Below are 17,520 nucleotides of genomic sequence, written 5' to 3' on the forward strand. Positions count from 1 at the left end.
ATAGTTTGGTGCAAATGGCTCTGAGCACTAAGGGACTCAACTGCTGTGGTCATCAGTCCCCTAGAACTTAGAACTACTTCAACCTAACTACCCTAAGGACATCACACACATCCATGCCCGAGGCAGGATTCGAACCTGCGACCGTAGCAGTCGCACGGTTCCGGACTGCGCGCCTATAAGAAATAGTTTGAAATGAGAAATAGGCAACTGGAAACATGTTAATGGAAACGTTTCACTCAGAACCTGACGGTTAAATAAACTTTCTGCGGATGGACAGTGAAATGTTTAATAACTTGTTTAGCGTTACTTCACCCTCACATTGAAAAAGAAGACGCAAATATGCGAAATATTATTGTCTTTTACTTGGCCCTCTAATGACTGGTAGTTAAAATACCGGAACGTAAGAAAATGTAGCCCACATGGTCCGTGGAAGAACCAGAGAACTGTATGCACAAAATATTGATCTTATTCATAACCTCTTCATGCGTAATATTTGGCTGGGAAAGATGTGGTACCTCTCCCATTTTGGTGACAGTGCTGTTCTGTTTTTGCCTCGATTGTATTTTTCATAGTTGTGGAAACTACGATATAATTAGATAAATCCTAAGAAAACAAGTTTTCCCGAAACAAATACGGCGAAACGTCGACACAAACAACGTCCGCCGTCTTGTCAAACTTCCTGTCAGAATTTCTCTCGGACACGATCTATGCTTGGCAAACAAGTCACACTGCACCGTAACCGGTCAAATATTTGGCAAGCATAGTTAAGTTTGGCAAAATGTTTGTTCATTTACGGGGGCCTTTAGCGCAAAAGTTGCGTGTGAGAGCTGTCTGCTGTCCTGTTTGTCATCTGAACTGTGACAGTGAATTTGAGGGCTACCCTTTTTACGAAGAAATTTAGATAGTTGGTTGTTTTTTTATTGGTTCTCTAACATGTAGGAACAAGCAAAAATAAGAGTTTTTTGGAGACTAGAGGGGAATTCATGGCCTAAATTCTTGTCAAAGGTAGCGTGGTAGATTCCTTACGTTCCCGAGAACGTAAAGAATAGTTAGTGTCATCCAAAATTTTCAGAATATAAAAATTTGTTCCAAATGTATATACCTGCAAACACATTAAACAATATCTGCAACGCAGTAAATAGCGTCTTTTTGCTTTATCTTTTGTATCTTATTTTCGTGCTAAGTATGAAAAACATCGAAAATTACTTTTCTCATCAAATAATTCTGACTTTGTCACTCCTCACATAATTTTTACTAAAGCATGTACATCGATTTACGTTCTTATTTATGCATTGTGTCGGCTTTTTCTCTTTAAAATGTACACGCCTTCATGATTTCAGTTATTTAGTCTGTGTTACAAGAGAAACCTAGTGGAAAAATATCAGGATCTTGTGTAACTTTTCAGTGTGCCATCAAAACAAAAAAACAAGCAACACAATAAAGATTAAGGAGACACGAAAGCACAAAATCCGTCTGTTATAATACGAGTGAGCTCGGCCAGACTAAACTAACTTCAGTTTTTAGCAGACGCCCCTAATCCAGTGTTCTGCGCAGCGCAGTGTGGAGCATACTCGAAAATTTAGAACTCCACACTCCAAAAGTCAATAATCTGTAGACGCCCCCCCCCCCCCCCCCTCACACACACACACACACACACACACACACGTGCCGTTGTTGGTTGCTGACTTAGCGCGGCCGTAAAAGGTGCACGCACTTTGAGTAGTCTATTTTGACCAGAAAGTTGCTCGTGTGAAACTGCCTTCCCCTATCTTAAACTCGCACCCTTCAACCCTATGGAACATTTTGTCCCGTCCCACATTTCTCACGCATTGTAAAACCTTCAGATTTTAGGTGAAAATGCAGTGCTTAAGTGTTTTTTTTTCTTTCTTTTTATTTTAAGTCAGGAGATTTCACCATGTTGCAATGTGTATTTAAAATGTATTACATGTTTTGCGAGAGATGGCTAAACACGAACAGTGAAACTGAGGTTATGAGAAACCAACAAAAAAACCTAAAATATACTAAGAGGAAATAGGAGCAAGCAATGGTATGTAATTTATTGATGACGAGAACAAAATTAATTGTGGAAGTCTCAACAAAGGGCATTTGATTAATTCGTCTCACTCCTGAGATTCGAAAAAATTGTAGAGTTCACCTAAACATCTACATATATGTGCTTGAGAAAATATATACTTATAAACATTTCGAACAATATTTATAAGACAGCAAATATCATAGTTTTACTTTGTCCTTTGTATCTTGTTTTCTTTTTAAGTGCTAAATACTGGTAACAACGAAAACTATTTTTCACATTAAACAAATAAAACTTTTTCGTTGTTGTAACTAGGTTCATTTGAAATATCCGTGAAAGGGACTGTTTAGAGTGGTCTTTCTTTTAGTGAGCTATAGTTTTTTTACTGTTCGCTTCCACTACCAATAGAAATTCGAATATGCATGCACAAATTTCCCCTTCCTCATTCCCAGGACCCGAGCATCGTAGTTCTGAACTATTGAACTGTGTGAACTGCGTCCGATCGGAAGACTGAAAACAGCACGTTACTAAGTTCATCTCAGGCTCCACTTCTGAGCTGTGTGAACCGCATGATGGAAACCATTCCGCCAGTTCAACTCAGTTCACCTCACTCTCCAGTTGTTATCCTCCCGTCTCTTGACCCTTGTTTACACTTAATGTAGCTTTCCCCCCCTTTTTTAAGCCGGTCTCTAAATATCTCTTTCCCATTCTAAGAATTAATTTTTAAGAACTATTAGATAAGAATGAGTTTTCCCTCTTTCCAGACGCTGTTAGAGAAGAAAAAGCAGATAAATCCTCGTGATGTCAATCTACTGAGGTTGCCAAGTAAAGGCTTGAGTTCAGATTGAAAGCAGCTAGCCCATCCTAACAAATGAATTGCATGTACGAAAAATGTTCTTAGAAATATGCACATTGCATTTGTTCCTAAATGTCATTCGGATTTTGTAGTCCTTAAAAGTTTGCTTCTGAGTTTTTAGTTGAAGGTTCTTTTTTAATTCATTCTCTAACAATAAAAATGAATCATATAGCTCATTTGAACTAGTTCAGTAAAAAGAACTATCTCAAAAGGAATGAGTGTGTAAAAAGAACAACTTGGCCCATCTCTAGTTGTAACAAAACACTTGTAGCAGACATGAACGCGCCCGAACATTGAACAATGTATTTGCAATGGCAATTAAGTATACCACCCATGTGCTGGTGCAGTTTTAAACAGGTGAGCTAAGTGTACTTTCGCCAGTATACACCTAAAGTTGGCCAGAAGACTCTGCACCAAAACATCGTGGCAGCAAGTTATTAATAACTGACTGTTTGTCCAAAATTTCATGGAACAAAACACTAAAAAAAAGTTTATCTGTTTACATTCTTATTTTCAGGTGTCATAGAATGTAAATACCTTGTTTCTGTAAGATATTTAGCCTTTCTTGTGGGAGAACACTAGTAGGAAAAATACCAGACCCTCGTGCATCCTTTCCAATGTGCCACGAAAACAGAGCCAGTTATAAAATAATGATTAACAAGACACAAAATCCATTACTGTAATAGGCGTGAGCTTACTGAGAATAGGTTAGCTTGCGATGTTGGCAGATGCCACCACAGCCTGCAACATATTAAAGATTTTAGAATCCCACACTTGGCACAGTCAGTTGACCGATGCAACTGACCTCGCCCCTCCCCTGCCCCCCACAAGGGAGATGGCTACTGATTTACACATTTACGTGCAAGCAAGTGATGTACACCCACAACAAACATGGATCTTTGTCTGCGAAGAGGATCCGCATGTGGCTGATAGTGACACAGGAGCATCCTTATGCTTATCAAGGACTCCGTATCCTGAGTTCTGTGTGAATACCTAGCTGGGGAAAAATCTGTTCGCGATCGACTTTGCACAGTTTGATTGAAGCTCAAGAACAGACTTACATATATTGGCATAAACAAATGTTCAAAATATTTGAATGAGAGAGTGCAAAATCCCTGGCAGGAGACGAAACAGCCTTGGGGCTGTTCTGAGATCACTCATTAGCAGCGTGTATGTCAAGGAAAAAGAGGTGAAGACTTAAAACTCTGATGCAATCTTTGTGGCATTCAAATATAACCCTGACAGTCTGAGTTCTGTGTGTACCTCTCTTCTTTACGAAGTTCACAAAAGCTGTCCTGCATGCTTTGTTTGAATAGCACTCCTGTAAGAAAGGATAACACAGAGGAAATGGCTTTAGTTGTATGACTTGTAAGAATACTGTTCCTAACACTTTGACTGTGGTTATCAGGTTCTCCTCATGTTCCTTACAAAGTGAGCTGTGCTCACTCAGATTTGCATACTCCATTCGAACGCCATTGCTGGCCTGTTCCCTCCCCCTGGGAGCCCCCGGCCGGAGGTGGAGAGGCAATTGACTGTCCCTCCCAGCGACGCGACCTCGGCACGACATGACCCGACCTTCACCCAGATGGCAATAGCAGCCACTTGAGGCCCCCCTCACTCGATTATTGGCACAGCCTGCCTCACACGCTCCCGCCAGGCCCCTGCTGGAGGCTCCAGACTGGGTTCTGCTCTGACTGCATTCACTCTGCTCGTCACCATTTCTGTCTTAATGCAGGATAACACAGGGAAACTGGAAATGTTTAAAGCTGTCCTGGGAGGCATTTAATCAACTAGGACACATGTCAGATATAATATGAATAATAAACTACCAAGTATTCAAGAGGAGGGAAAGTAGTCGGAGTTTAGTACCCCATAAAGCTGCATTTTATCCTTCACAGCCAAAGTTTAAAATTACAGGCACTATTAACTTCTATATTCAACTTCCATTTAACTAAGTTTTTACAGTTATTGTATTCACCAATTGAATTTGCAAATAATGATATTTATTGTTTACTGGTAAGAATAGGTTATTTCACACTGCTATACAAGCAACCACACAATTGAGAATGGGTCATCACCTAGAGGCCACTGAGATGTGTTTGTAGTGTGTATAGGTGGCATTTGAGCATCTACAAACATATATTTTTTCACAAATGAGGACAAAATGTTTAGATTGCTGATTTATTATTTTATTTATTTTTTTTTTGGGGGGAGGGGGGGGGGGAGGAGGAGGATGAAGATAGACATTTTCCTTTACATATTTCTGCAGAGTATCATATATTTGTATATGTGTTCACTTTCTCCTACATCACTGTAATAGTAAACTGGGGAAAAAAGTTAGTTAAGTGTAATTCGGATAGCTATCTAAATAATTAAGGATAAGATCAAACTGTGGAAATTCCAGGATGGAATTACAGCAATATTAAAAAGATACATTGAGTGTTATTCACCACATAGAGGAGGCATTGCATTGCAGATAAGCGCAGTTTTGTTTAAACATTTAAGTTTCTGTACAAAAAGCCCTTTTTATGAAATAGAAATAATTCATTTGGTTTGCCCTCCTCTGACTCACATACCCAAGGAAAAATGGTATGTGCTTCTAAAGTTTGTAGTCAGCATCTCATTCAGTTCAGTTTTTCAAATGTAGCTGTACACGATGTGTGTAATACCACTCATTTGCACTCGGGCACTAGCAGCTTTCTTGACTTTCAGTGCAGAAAGTTTTATACTGGCATTTCAATAGATGCTGCCTTTTGGTGACAAAAATTGTAGAGTGAAAATATCCAGTGTGAAAATGTTCCAATTAATTCAAATTTGTGTTGAGTTCAAACTAATTCATAAGCAGCTAAGTGACACCTGCAAATTTTCGACTATTTCAGGTTCTGTCACAGCGCAACTTCCAGGAAGCACGGCCCAGAATGCTGTCGAAGCTGAACTGGGTGCAGACAGTGGCACTGGGGGCGATGGCAGGCCTTTTGTGGTTCCAGTTGGACAGGAAGGAAGAGGCACTTCATGACATCCAGGGTTGGATGTTCTTCTCCACCACCTACTGGATGCTGTATGCCCATTTTGGGGCTCTCTCGTCCTGTGAGTTCAGAGGGTGCTTCTGTTAAAGTCATGTCTCTGATGCAAAACCATAATTATTAAAATTCTTCATGGCTGTTTGGCAGAATATTACAACTAAATGGAAACATTTTTTGAGCAGTATGCCTTGGACCCAATAATGATACTTTTTAAATGACATCATCACAAACATTACATCGCTACTTGTATATTTTATTTATTTGTCAACTCGTGGACTTTTTCAGTATAGACACATTATCAATACATCTGTATGTAACACATAATTCTGGATGTTTTAATACTCAGTTGTTAATGCATTTATCTTGTACATCCATATTTTGATGTAACTTTATGTCCTTTTGACAATGCGGTCAAGAGCACTTAGCTATTAAGATGGGCTACAAATGAAATCTATAGACATTGTGAATTGTTGTTGTTTTGAAACATAATGATTGTTCACCAGACACTCTTAGCTGAGGACACAAGAACTTCATATTAACGCTATCTTCTGATCAAGGAAGGTCATATGGAAGGAATGGGGAGGACAAGAAATTCAAAGTGGTATATATGATGACCATTGTTAAGCAAAAAGAAAACCCATGAAAATTAAACTATAATTAGTGATAAAAGTTTACTCGGTGTGCTGATTAACAGAACATTCATTATGTCAATATTTTACCCATTGTAGATGAAAGAATTCTGCCATTGTAATGAAATGTAGGTTGTAATATAGTCGAACAATGGATAAACTTCTAATAAAATGGTCAGAAGTGCAGTGAATTTAGGATGAACTGTAAAAATCCACAACCTCAATTCTAGCCCAAGAATAATTTTTATATGAACTGTCTCTCCTTGTTTAGGGCTCAGAACTGAATTTTACATGGTGGTGCAAAATACTTTTTACAGTTTACCAGCAGACATCAGGCAGTAAACTGCAAATACTCAGAAACTACTAGTTGGTGAAATATAAGCACTCTGTTAAGATGTGAACTGTCCTGTGAATTTAAGGGTGTTGCTGTTTCTTAAGCATCTTATTTTATTTAGATCATATACATACTCTGAAATTAATGTTATTAGCAAAAATTAAATATTCGTATTTGTGTTTCAGTTCCACCTGAACGAGAGGTGATCAACAAAGAGAGGCTGTCGGGATCATACCGGCTGTCTGCATATTACCTTGCCAAGATGGTGGGAGAGCTGCCACTGACGGTCACCCTGCCGGCGGTCTACCACATCATCTCCTACCCCATGCTGGGACTGAAGTCCCCGACTGTCTTCGCCACTCTGCTTGCCTTCCTGCTGCTCAACACTGTTGTTGCTCAGGTATGAGTGCAGTTAAGACATTTCACTTCTGTAGGTGTGATTTGGTTCTAACTGAAACATACAGAAAATGAACAAGTTGGTATCTATGTGAAGAATATGTTAGTATCCTTGAGACACAATTTTGGGGGGGGGGGGGGGGGGGGAGAGAGGGAGAGGGAGAGTAGTATGTGACAAGGGCAATCACAGTCATCAACTGCTCCTTGGAAGACAGCAAATCACTGCTCCATACCCCATACACCTACAGCTGAATGTTTCTCCTGAATAGTTTCTTCCTTCATGCGAAAAGTTGTTGTTTCAACAGGTTCGACATTTCAATGTGTAGTCATACAAACAATTCTTCCTAATCCCTGAAAACTGATAGTGTCAGTAGAGTCCTATTTAACTTACGGCCATTACGTGCCTTCAAGAGTCAAAATTCCAACTTTTACCTATAGAAACACTTAAAATCCCCCCCCCCCCCTCCCCCCAGTCAGAAGACTGGTTTGTGCAGCTCTTCACCATACCAGTTTATCCAATGTAAGCTGCTTCATCTCTGCATAACCACAGCAACCTACATCCATTTGAACCCACTTAATGCCTTCATTTCACTGTACAGTTTTTACTCTGCACATTTTCCTCCATTACTAGATTAACAATTCCTTGGTGCCTCAGGATGTGTCAGCAGAGCTCCATTTTAGACAAAAGAAAAGGGCAAATTGAGTGTCTCGGTGGCGTATTACTGAACCTGCTTTCGGCCAAGAATGAATTGTGCTGTTGCAAAAATATCTGATTGCTCTTGTCGTATAAAATGAATGACGTAAAAAAAAAAACTCGCTACAGTCGCAGGTTCGAATCTTGCCTTGGCCATAGATGTGTGTGATGCCCTTAGGTTAGTTAGGTTTAATTAGTTCTAAGTTCTAGGCGACTGATGACCTCAGAAGGTAAGTCGCTTAGTGCTCAGAGCCATTTGAACCATTTTTGAACTTAAAAAAACTGCTAGCATAAGGAAGCTAGTGTTCCTCTACAAAAAACTAGTGCCTGTGTCTGAACGATTATCTGCAGAAACAGTTACTCATGTAATCAGTAAAATCTAGATGCTTAGTTAATTCATTTCAGCTTAAATCTTTGTCATAACCCAATTATATATTTTTTAATAATGTGCAGGATTTGTGTTGTAACATTAAATTTCTCATTCTTCAGCTTCAGCTTTTGTACTGCCTGTTCACATAAATGTATAACCTGAATTTGTAAAGAAATTTGCAGAAGTAGACAATGTTGATTGGCTAGAGGTTTATCTGCTTGGCAGTGAAGAGGATATAGCTTTGTAAGAAATGAAGTGGAAAGTTCTCCTAGGACACTGGGCCAGTGTTGACAGAAATGATGTGCTCTTGACCAGGGGTGTTGATTTATTTCTTTTCCTCATTCCTGAATGGTCTGTTGCTTCAACACATTCCTTACTTTTGACAGATATATGAATTTGCTTTTCCAGCAGTTAACAATCGTCAACTTATTCTGATTTTATTAATGACCAGCTGTTTAAACATAGCCACTCTCTTCCAATACAGAGTGTGGGCTTCTTCGTTGGAGCATCCTGCATGGACATGCAGGTGTCCATTACCATCAGTGCTCTGTACACACTTGCAACACAGCTCTTCGGTGGCTACCTTGCAACCAACATCCCATACTGGTTGTCGTGGTTGCGGTATCTCAGCATGGTGCACTATGCCTTCCAGAACATGCAAATCGTCGAGTTCTCAGGCACGCCTCTACAGTGAGTATACATGCAGGAATATATTATGCATGCCAAAGCCAAATGTTTATGTATAACAGAATTACTGATGCAGAGGCAAACATTTGAATTTTGGTAAATACTGCAAGCTCTGATTATCCATTTAATGAAAACCCAAGTCTGCTTGTACAACTGAAAAATGTGGATAATTCAAAAAAAAACTTTTTTTTTTGTTGGAAACTGATGTTCACTGTGTTCACAAAATATGTCACCTTAGGAAGGCAACCGTATTTCATGGCATTTGCTTTGGGACCACTTTTGGGGGGGAGGGGGGAGGGGGGGGGGGGGAAAGGGAGGGAATCATTCAATTTTCGTACTTTTCATCCACCTTTCTCCTGACATACTTGCTTTGTGCACAGTATAGATAGTCAAACTTTATCATGCATACTCTGATTACACATACACAATTTCAGTGCCTTAGTGTGTGAGATGGTGGATTCCTCAATCACCTTGTACTCACTTTCTTAATCAACTGAACACACTTTCTTCACTATATACATCTTACTTAGCTCTCAATTTCTGGTTTATAGGTGTAGCTATTCAACCACTTGCAGATGGTTTTTGTCCCTATACAACTACACTCTACTTTTAAAGAACAATTCAGGCTTTCATTTTATTGTTTTAAAAATTGCCGAACTTTGCATGGATAATCCACATCTGAGTAATTAAAAGATTATGTACTTCTCTTAAAGCAACAAGGAGATCTTGGTACTTGAAATACGTGATGGAACATCTGCTGAAAGCTATAATTGGATTTTTGAATGTGAACAAATCACACACAGTCAGTTAATAAAGAATGAAAGAAAGTACTTTACTGAGATAATTAAGCTTACATGATCACTTCTCAAGCAGTCATATATTTGTTCAATGAAGATCTATCCATAAGAGGTGTGAATGAATGCAGTCTAAGTGGAGAAAGGTCACCTTCATTACAGAATAGCATTTCAAGGCATAAATCATTAGAACATGTATTTGTATAGGACTTGTTGCACTCTTATAAATTTTACTTAGCATTTCTTTAGGCAGTTAAATTTTTTTTACCTGAATTTTTGTTTGAAAGCCAAATGTTATGTTTACTTTGCAGTTTACACTGCTATACTTTAAAAAGCTATATTTTGTGTTGTAAGCTTTAACTGTTTACTGTTGCTGACAAGTTGGATTGTTGTTCTTCCATCATGTTTTCATGAACACCAGCATCAATTATCCAAGCACAATATTCTATAAAACATGAAACACAGATTAAGCACATATACCGTTCTAAAGTACAACATTATTAGTGTTCAATAGTAATTTTTTAACTAATTTCATAAAGGTAAATTGTGGTATGCGCAGTGAACAATAGGACCTTGCTGAGCTGGAAGATTTATGTGCCTCAACAAAACAGATAGTATCTGTGGAGAGGCTAGAGCAAAATGTGGTCCCTGAAGAGGTACATCAGCTTTTTTTAGTACTTGCAGTGGCCACTGCTAATGAGTAATATATTCATGGAAGAAACAGTGACACAAATCAATGTTCAGCACTAGTATCAAAATTCAGGGTGAAAGAATATCAATCATGTAATCTGCTGATTACATTGTTATCCTCAGTGAAGCTGAAGCATATTACAGGTCCTGAAAATGAGAGTTGAGGGTAAACCGAAGAAAGATAAAGTAATGAGGAGTAGTAGAAATGAGATCAGCAACAAACTTAGCATCAAAATTGGGGACCATGAAATGGACCTTGGGAGCAGAATAACATATGACTGACAAAGCAAGGAGGACATAAAAAGGAGACTAGCACCGCTGGAGAGGGTATTACTGTCAAAGAGAAGTCTACTAGTATCAAATATCATCCTTAATTTGAGGAGGAAATATCTGAGAATGTACATCTGGAGAACAGCATTGTATGGAAGTGAATTGTGGGTTGTGGGAAAACTGTAAAATGAGGTAATTGAAGAGTCTGAGATGTGGTACTATAGAAAGATGTTGAAAATTGGGTGGAATCGTAAAACAAGAAATGAGGCAGAATTGGTGATGAAAGAAGCATGGAAAACACTGAAAATAAGAAGGGACAAGACGATGAGGCACATGTTAAGATATCAGAGAATAACTTCCGTTGTACAAGAGGGAACTGCAGAGGGGGAAAAATATAGGGAAAGACAGAGGACAACAGATAATTGAGTATGTCACAGGGTGCTGTGTCACAGCTGAAAGCAAGGGAAAATTGCAGGATGTGGAGCTCTATGGGTAGTTTAAGATGGCATCCTCTTGCTTAATGTATTCCAGAGGTAAAATAGTTCCCCATTCGGATCTCTGTGTGGAATACTATTCAGATCAATACTGCTGGAAGAAAATCTCGCCCAAAACAGACTAGTGTGGAGAACTGTACCAAACCAATATTTGGAGTGGAGTTCATAGCTCATACAAGTGGAAACTGTATTTCTACACTCACACAATCTATGGGCTGTTTAATACGTCGTGGAAGGAAATGAGTGATAGACAAAGATAATCCTGTTTATAAAAAATTATCTTGTACATCATAAACAGTCATAGATTTCAAAAATTGGGTATCATACCAATTCTCTTGTCAGTGTAACTCTTTGTTTTTACAATGGGTACATAGGCAGTCTCAAGCTTCATGACTGGTTCATATTCGTATAGGTAACTCTCATTGTGTGATTAAATTTGCAATACTTTGTTGAATGGAAAGTGAAGTAGAACTTCTTAGAGGCACAGAAATAACAGTTTGTATTTTGTTGCTGTAGGTGTGCTGAAGAAAAGAGCAAATTTCCGTCGTGTGCAGCTGGTTCGTCGACTGTCTCTGTGGACGACATCCTGGAGTCGCAAGGTGCGGGCCTGGCGTCTCTTTGGGCCAACACGCTGGTGCTGCTTTTCTTCCTAGTGCTCTTCCGTACCCTTGGCTATGTCGTGCTGCGGTACTTCCGCCGACCCAAGTGACGTGCTCTGCGGCAAATTCGAGGACTGCCCCACGTCACGTTACCATTGAAACTCACTGACATTTGTAAATGTACACATACACATATTATACGATACGCTGAAGTCTTACTGTTACCTGTGTAATTCTGGCACTGCAGTTATTACACGTGTAAATGTGATAATGTATCATATTCGAAAGAATTGTGTTCGTCGGAGAATGTCGCCACGGGTTACGCGTCGGAAGCGTCTGCGGTGAAGGAATGGGTGGTTGTGTAAACTGTGAATGGAACACTTGGGTGGAGGCCACAACAGATATGCATGCGTAAGGTGCTGCTGACACACCGTTGTAGAAAGTTCCATTTTATCCAGATTTTACTGTGTGCCAGATAGTGTTAAGTGTGTGCCCGATGGATAGAAACTACCCGAGGACATTCCGTGCTTCTCAGCAAACAGAGAGAATGAGCTCGAGTGTGAAAGTGTGTGTGAGAGAGAGGGAGACTGACATGTTAAAAATGTGTGCAGCAAAATAATGAGGAAAGAGGTGGATAGTGAACCAGATGATAAACCTAGTCCAATATAAAATACTATTTATATTCAATAAATCTGTTATAGAAATTATGAAACACATTGTTCATGTTTGTTTTCTACCTATTCCTATCTCATATATTTTTGATTATATCTGAATAAATACATCATTTATTTGTGTATAAATTTCTTTTCATCTTTACACCTGACTAATGAAATTTTACAGGAGGCTTGAAAGTATGCAGCTGGAAATGTGACCCAGTCAATCACTCAAAAATAAAAGTCTCTTACATTCTGTAAATAGCATTGTCAAAGGAGTTAGCAGAATTTTGGAAAGCCAGTACCTCGGGGATCATTAAACAAAATATCGAGCACAATAAATAAAGTTTGAACCTGAAAAATGTTTGTGGAAGATAAGCAGCAACAATTCCACCATTATCATTGCTTCAGTTACCAATGCTTTTTAATAACATTTTTCCCACTACGTCATGCTGGCTCGTATAGCAACTGTTTGAAGAAAAAGACTTTCGCAAAAATTGTTTAATGACATGTTTCGTATTTTTAGGGCATCGTCAGATTCTGTTTGCTGTTAAGTCATTAAATAAGCAAATGTCAAGATCGCACTATACCTGTACCTTCAATACATATAACGGACAGTGTGGCAGTGCAGCAGTAGGATCACACTTGTAGGATTGCAGGTGAAACTGATATAATGACACGTTCCACATCATTACGAAGTGTCGTATTCATGATCTATGGAACAAGTATTAATCTAATCTAATCTAATCTAGATGACAAACATGTAAACAATTAAGCTATGGACTAGTTCAACAGACAGGAAGTCTGGATCATGTGCAGTTCATCATTTGCACACTGCTTACCCATAATGTCACCTACTCAGCTTTATACTATTTCAACATGAATTCATTTCCCTGTTGCTATTTTGTTTGCTGTACACCAAATTACTATCACAGAAGTAGTAGAAATACTAACTAATTAATGGAAAATCTCATATAAAGATGTGAAACAATTACTAACAAAGAGATAGAGGGGCTGGCCAGTACTTACCTCAGCTCAGTACAGCCGATAGAAACACAAAAAACAACCGAAAATTTAAGCTCCTAGCTTTCGGAATAAATGTTCCTTCATCAGGGAGGAGAGAGGGGAAAGAAAGGGAAGAAGGGAAAGTGGATTTAGTTACTCACAACCCAGGTTATGAAGCAACAGGGAAAGGAAAACAGGGAAGGTAGCAAGGATGGAGGCATGCCTCCATCCTTGCTACCTTCCCTGTTTTCCTTTCCCTGTTGCTTCATAACCTGGGTTGTGAGTAACTAAATCCACTTTCCCTTCTTCCCTTTCTTTCCCCTCTCTCCTCCCTGATGAAGGAACATTTATTCCGAAAGCTAGGAGCTTAAATTTTCGGTTGTTTTTTGTGTTTCTATCGGCTGTACTGAGCTGAGGTAAGTACTGGCCAGCCCCTCTATCTCTTTGTTAGTAGTAGAAATACTGTCATTGAATCCTGAGAGAGAAATTTTTTTGGTACTCAAGACCAGCAGATGTTATAAGGGCTATAAAAAAAATTGCCAGCTGTTTGGGAATGAATATTTTGTCACTATCACAAAATTAAATCTGTGTTACTGTTCTGTTAATACACTTCAGGAGTGGCATCACATGGCTAGCATCTGTTCAAAAGGGTACAGTATTGTGGTCTCTCACAAGACCATGATGGTGCAAAATGCAAGGGCAAGCGAGCACTCCTGAGGCTGGTTGTAAAATGCTGGAGGTACTGAGCCAGTGTTCGTGAGCAGTGAAAATCATTTCATGTAATAACAAGCACTGTCATACTGTAAAATCTAGGGGCAGTTTTAACATACTACAGTAGACTGGGGAAATTAGACTTCCATAACTAACAATTGGACAAAAACATCTTAAGAAACAGCCTTGAAGGCTTTCTTTAAAAACTACATGAGACAGATAAATGCCTGTAGTTGCTTCTTTCCTGTTGAAACTATTGGTCAACAACCATTAGGATACTGCATGCATTAATCTACACCTTTTTGTGTTAAACACTTATTCCAGGCACATGTATGTCATTCTCAGTATTCCACCATGGCTTGTTGGGTAACCACACACAGCATCAGCTGCTGTGCTCTATCATTTAAATATACAGCACACTTAGATTATGGGTGACTCTGAGCCAACTTGAACAGAGATCATGAAGATTACTTAAGAAGATTTTGGTTTAGACTTTGTCACATTGTTTGCAACCAAAATACTGAAAATCTGGGCTCATATATTTAAGAGTTCAAATCTTTTTTATATAGTGTTCATTTTTTGTCTCAGTTGCACAGCTTTTGCAGTGTGACTAGTTTCGGTCACCCTGGATCTGTATAATTGCATAAGGAATACATTTTCATGCTGGAGCTACATAATCAACATACTTTAAAAGTCAATTCTTATGTTCTAAAGCCAATGTGCCATGTCAAAGATTTGGATACACAGTGCTTTTAAGTAGGAGGAAGCCTACCTGTCAAATGTGGCCTGTATGACTGTGATCCAAGCTTAGAATGCACATCACCACTGTCTTGTACCATGAGGACTAAGAAAGGCGCTGTCTAATCTGATGATCAGTATATACAAGAGCTGCAGGTACGAGCTGATTACATGAGATGGAAACAAGAAAGGTCTTCATATGCTATAAAAGACCAATGTTCTCAACTCAATCTTCCAGTGACTTATATACAAAAAAAAGGTCAGTCTTAGACTTTGTTGCAAATGCACCATGTTCATACTAGTACATCAGTCTGCACCTGTAAGTATATGTCAAGTTACCACTAAAGTTACAGTTGCTAAACATTGTGAACCAGCTGTGAAGACAAATGTTAAGATACACCTACATCTTCCATTCCATCAAAGGACAGAGTACGGTGGAGCATTCCCCATTAAGGCAACCATTGTATTTGGGAGGAATGGGAAATAATTCCCATCCATGTCCCCTTAATAAATAAAGACCAGCCCCCCCCCCCCCCCCCAATCATAGTCTGATCCTACCTGGTACTTCTGTTGTTTATAGGATACAGAACTATAACCCTATTTTCTTCCACAGAAAGGCTTGCCACATAAAAGTGGTTCAAATGGCTCTGAGCACTATGGGACCTAACATCTGAGGTCATCAGTCCCCTAGAACTTAGAACTATTTAAACCTAACTAACCTAAGGACATCACACACATTCATACCCGAGGTAGGATTCGAACCTGTGACTGTAGCGGTCGCGTGGTTCCAGACTGAAGCACCTAGAACCGCGCGGCCACACCGGCCAGTCATAAAAGTGGCTGCTTAAAGATGAGACGTGGTTGGCTGCAAATAGCTTGTCTTTTTCTTTACATACGGTGAGAAACAGTCTTTTTTTCAAAGACTGCTTGTAATTTTTTTTTCTTTTCAGAGTGATTTTCAGTATGCTTCAGTGTCAATGGAAACAGAGACACATTAAAAGACACACAATATTACTGAAAGGTCTGAACTTCAACATTGGCAAACTCAGCTCAGATTACAGCTAAGCCGGCTTAAAATTGGCTCACAACAATCTCAAAAAGTCTCATAATTCAGATCCAAACAACCAAAAATGACTGCCTAGCATCAGAAGTACACTTTAATGATCATACAATAAATCCAACAGGATATACAGATAAAGTTAAAATGTGGAGAATACACAGTAATGTAACCGAGAATAGTCCACCCAGTATGTTTTTGACTGGGAAGTACCTCTCACTATGTTTGTTCTAAAGTCAAGGAAAAAAAGCTTGTTTTGCACACTCACTCCAGGTTGTCTTACAGAATTATGTTTTGGCACAATGCACCTAATCTAAATACATTATTTATTCAGCAGGAGTGAGTAGGAAGAATACCATGAGAAGAAGATAAACATAATGCACCTCTCATGAAATTGTTGCTCACTTCCCAGTGTATTTACTTCTTAATAGGCTTCATTGCTGATAATAAAAGCCGGCCGCGGTGGTCTAGCGGTTCTAGGCGCTCAGTCCAGAGCTGCGCGACTGCTATGGTCGAAGGTTCGAATCCTGCCTCGGGTGTGGATGTGTGTGATGTCCTTAGGTTTAAGTAGTTCTAAGTTCTAGGGGACTGATGACCATGGATATTAAGTCCCATAGTGCTCGGAGCCATTTGAGAATAAAAATCAGTTTCCCTCCTTATTTAGGGTCCAGAGTGGAGTTATGTACTCTGGTGCAAAATTAAAATATATTATGGATAGACAGATTGGACTAAAGAGGGAACAGTAGGCCACAAAACAGTTGCACAGTAGGCCTTTGCCTGGCTGCAACCAGTAAACCATCACTCAGCCATTGGACAGCCTACAGATAAAATGTGGAATTTGAATTACAGTCCACTATTGGATACTAATAACAAAGAACTATGGACTGACACAGTTTATTCAGTGCATGATAGAGAACAGATGATTTTTTGTTGTTGCTCTAAATGACAGAGTCAATGGGGAATGCAGAAGAATGGTTTTCCCTAGGGAAGTGTGCTGCTACATTATTATATAACATATATATTAATGATCAGCCACTCAACACAGGAACCTGGTGCTTCATCTACACAGATGACACAACTGTTGCTGCTCAGGGAGTGATATTTGAAGAAGCAGTACACAAGTAACATCTACTCTCAAATAACTTGCCGTTTCAAGTTATGAGAACCACTTGAAACACAACCTGGATAAAACTAGTGTGTGCTATCCACTTACGCAATAAGAAAGTTAAACATCAACTGGAAAGCACGCAATCGAAATCACTGTGTCCTCCACCACCAATACCTAGGGTTAAAGTTGGATTGTGCCTTAAGCTACAAATAATGTATAGACACTAGACAGAAAGCATGCACCAGGGAAAACCATATCTGCCAGCTGACAAACGCGTAGGGAACGCAGCTCAGCTTGCTCTGCATTTCTCTGCTGTGAGCACGCCACACCAGTCAGGAGGATCTCTGTGCTAACCAAGTTAATGAAACAGGCCACATAGT

General features: G+C 39.3%; 1 protein-coding gene across 3 annotated transcripts in view; it reads left to right on the plus strand.

Moving 5' to 3' along the window:
* LOC126335294 (uncharacterized) overlaps nucleotides 1-12,668 on the plus strand; it is a 640,152-nt gene extending 627,484 nt beyond the window's left edge. For 2 of the 3 annotated variants that reach the window (XM_049998387.1, XM_049998389.1), the window contains 4 exons: nucleotides 5,768-5,975; nucleotides 7,060-7,274; nucleotides 8,819-9,024; nucleotides 11,786-12,668. In XM_049998387.1, the coding sequence (XP_049854344.1) occupies nucleotides 5,768-5,975; nucleotides 7,060-7,274; nucleotides 8,819-9,024; nucleotides 11,786-11,978 (822 nt within the window). In that variant the 3' untranslated portion in view covers nucleotides 11,979-12,668. The remainder of the gene's footprint in view (nucleotides 1-5,767; nucleotides 5,976-7,059; nucleotides 7,275-8,818; nucleotides 9,025-11,785) is intronic. The other variant, XM_049998388.1, reaches the window with a different exon arrangement.
* Nucleotides 12,669-17,520: the final 4,852 nt, after the last annotated feature.

This window comes from Schistocerca gregaria, chromosome 2 (assembly GCF_023897955.1).
Source record: "Schistocerca gregaria isolate iqSchGreg1 chromosome 2, iqSchGreg1.2, whole genome shotgun sequence".
NCBI classification, from domain to species: Eukaryota; Metazoa; Arthropoda; class Insecta; order Orthoptera; family Acrididae; genus Schistocerca; species Schistocerca gregaria.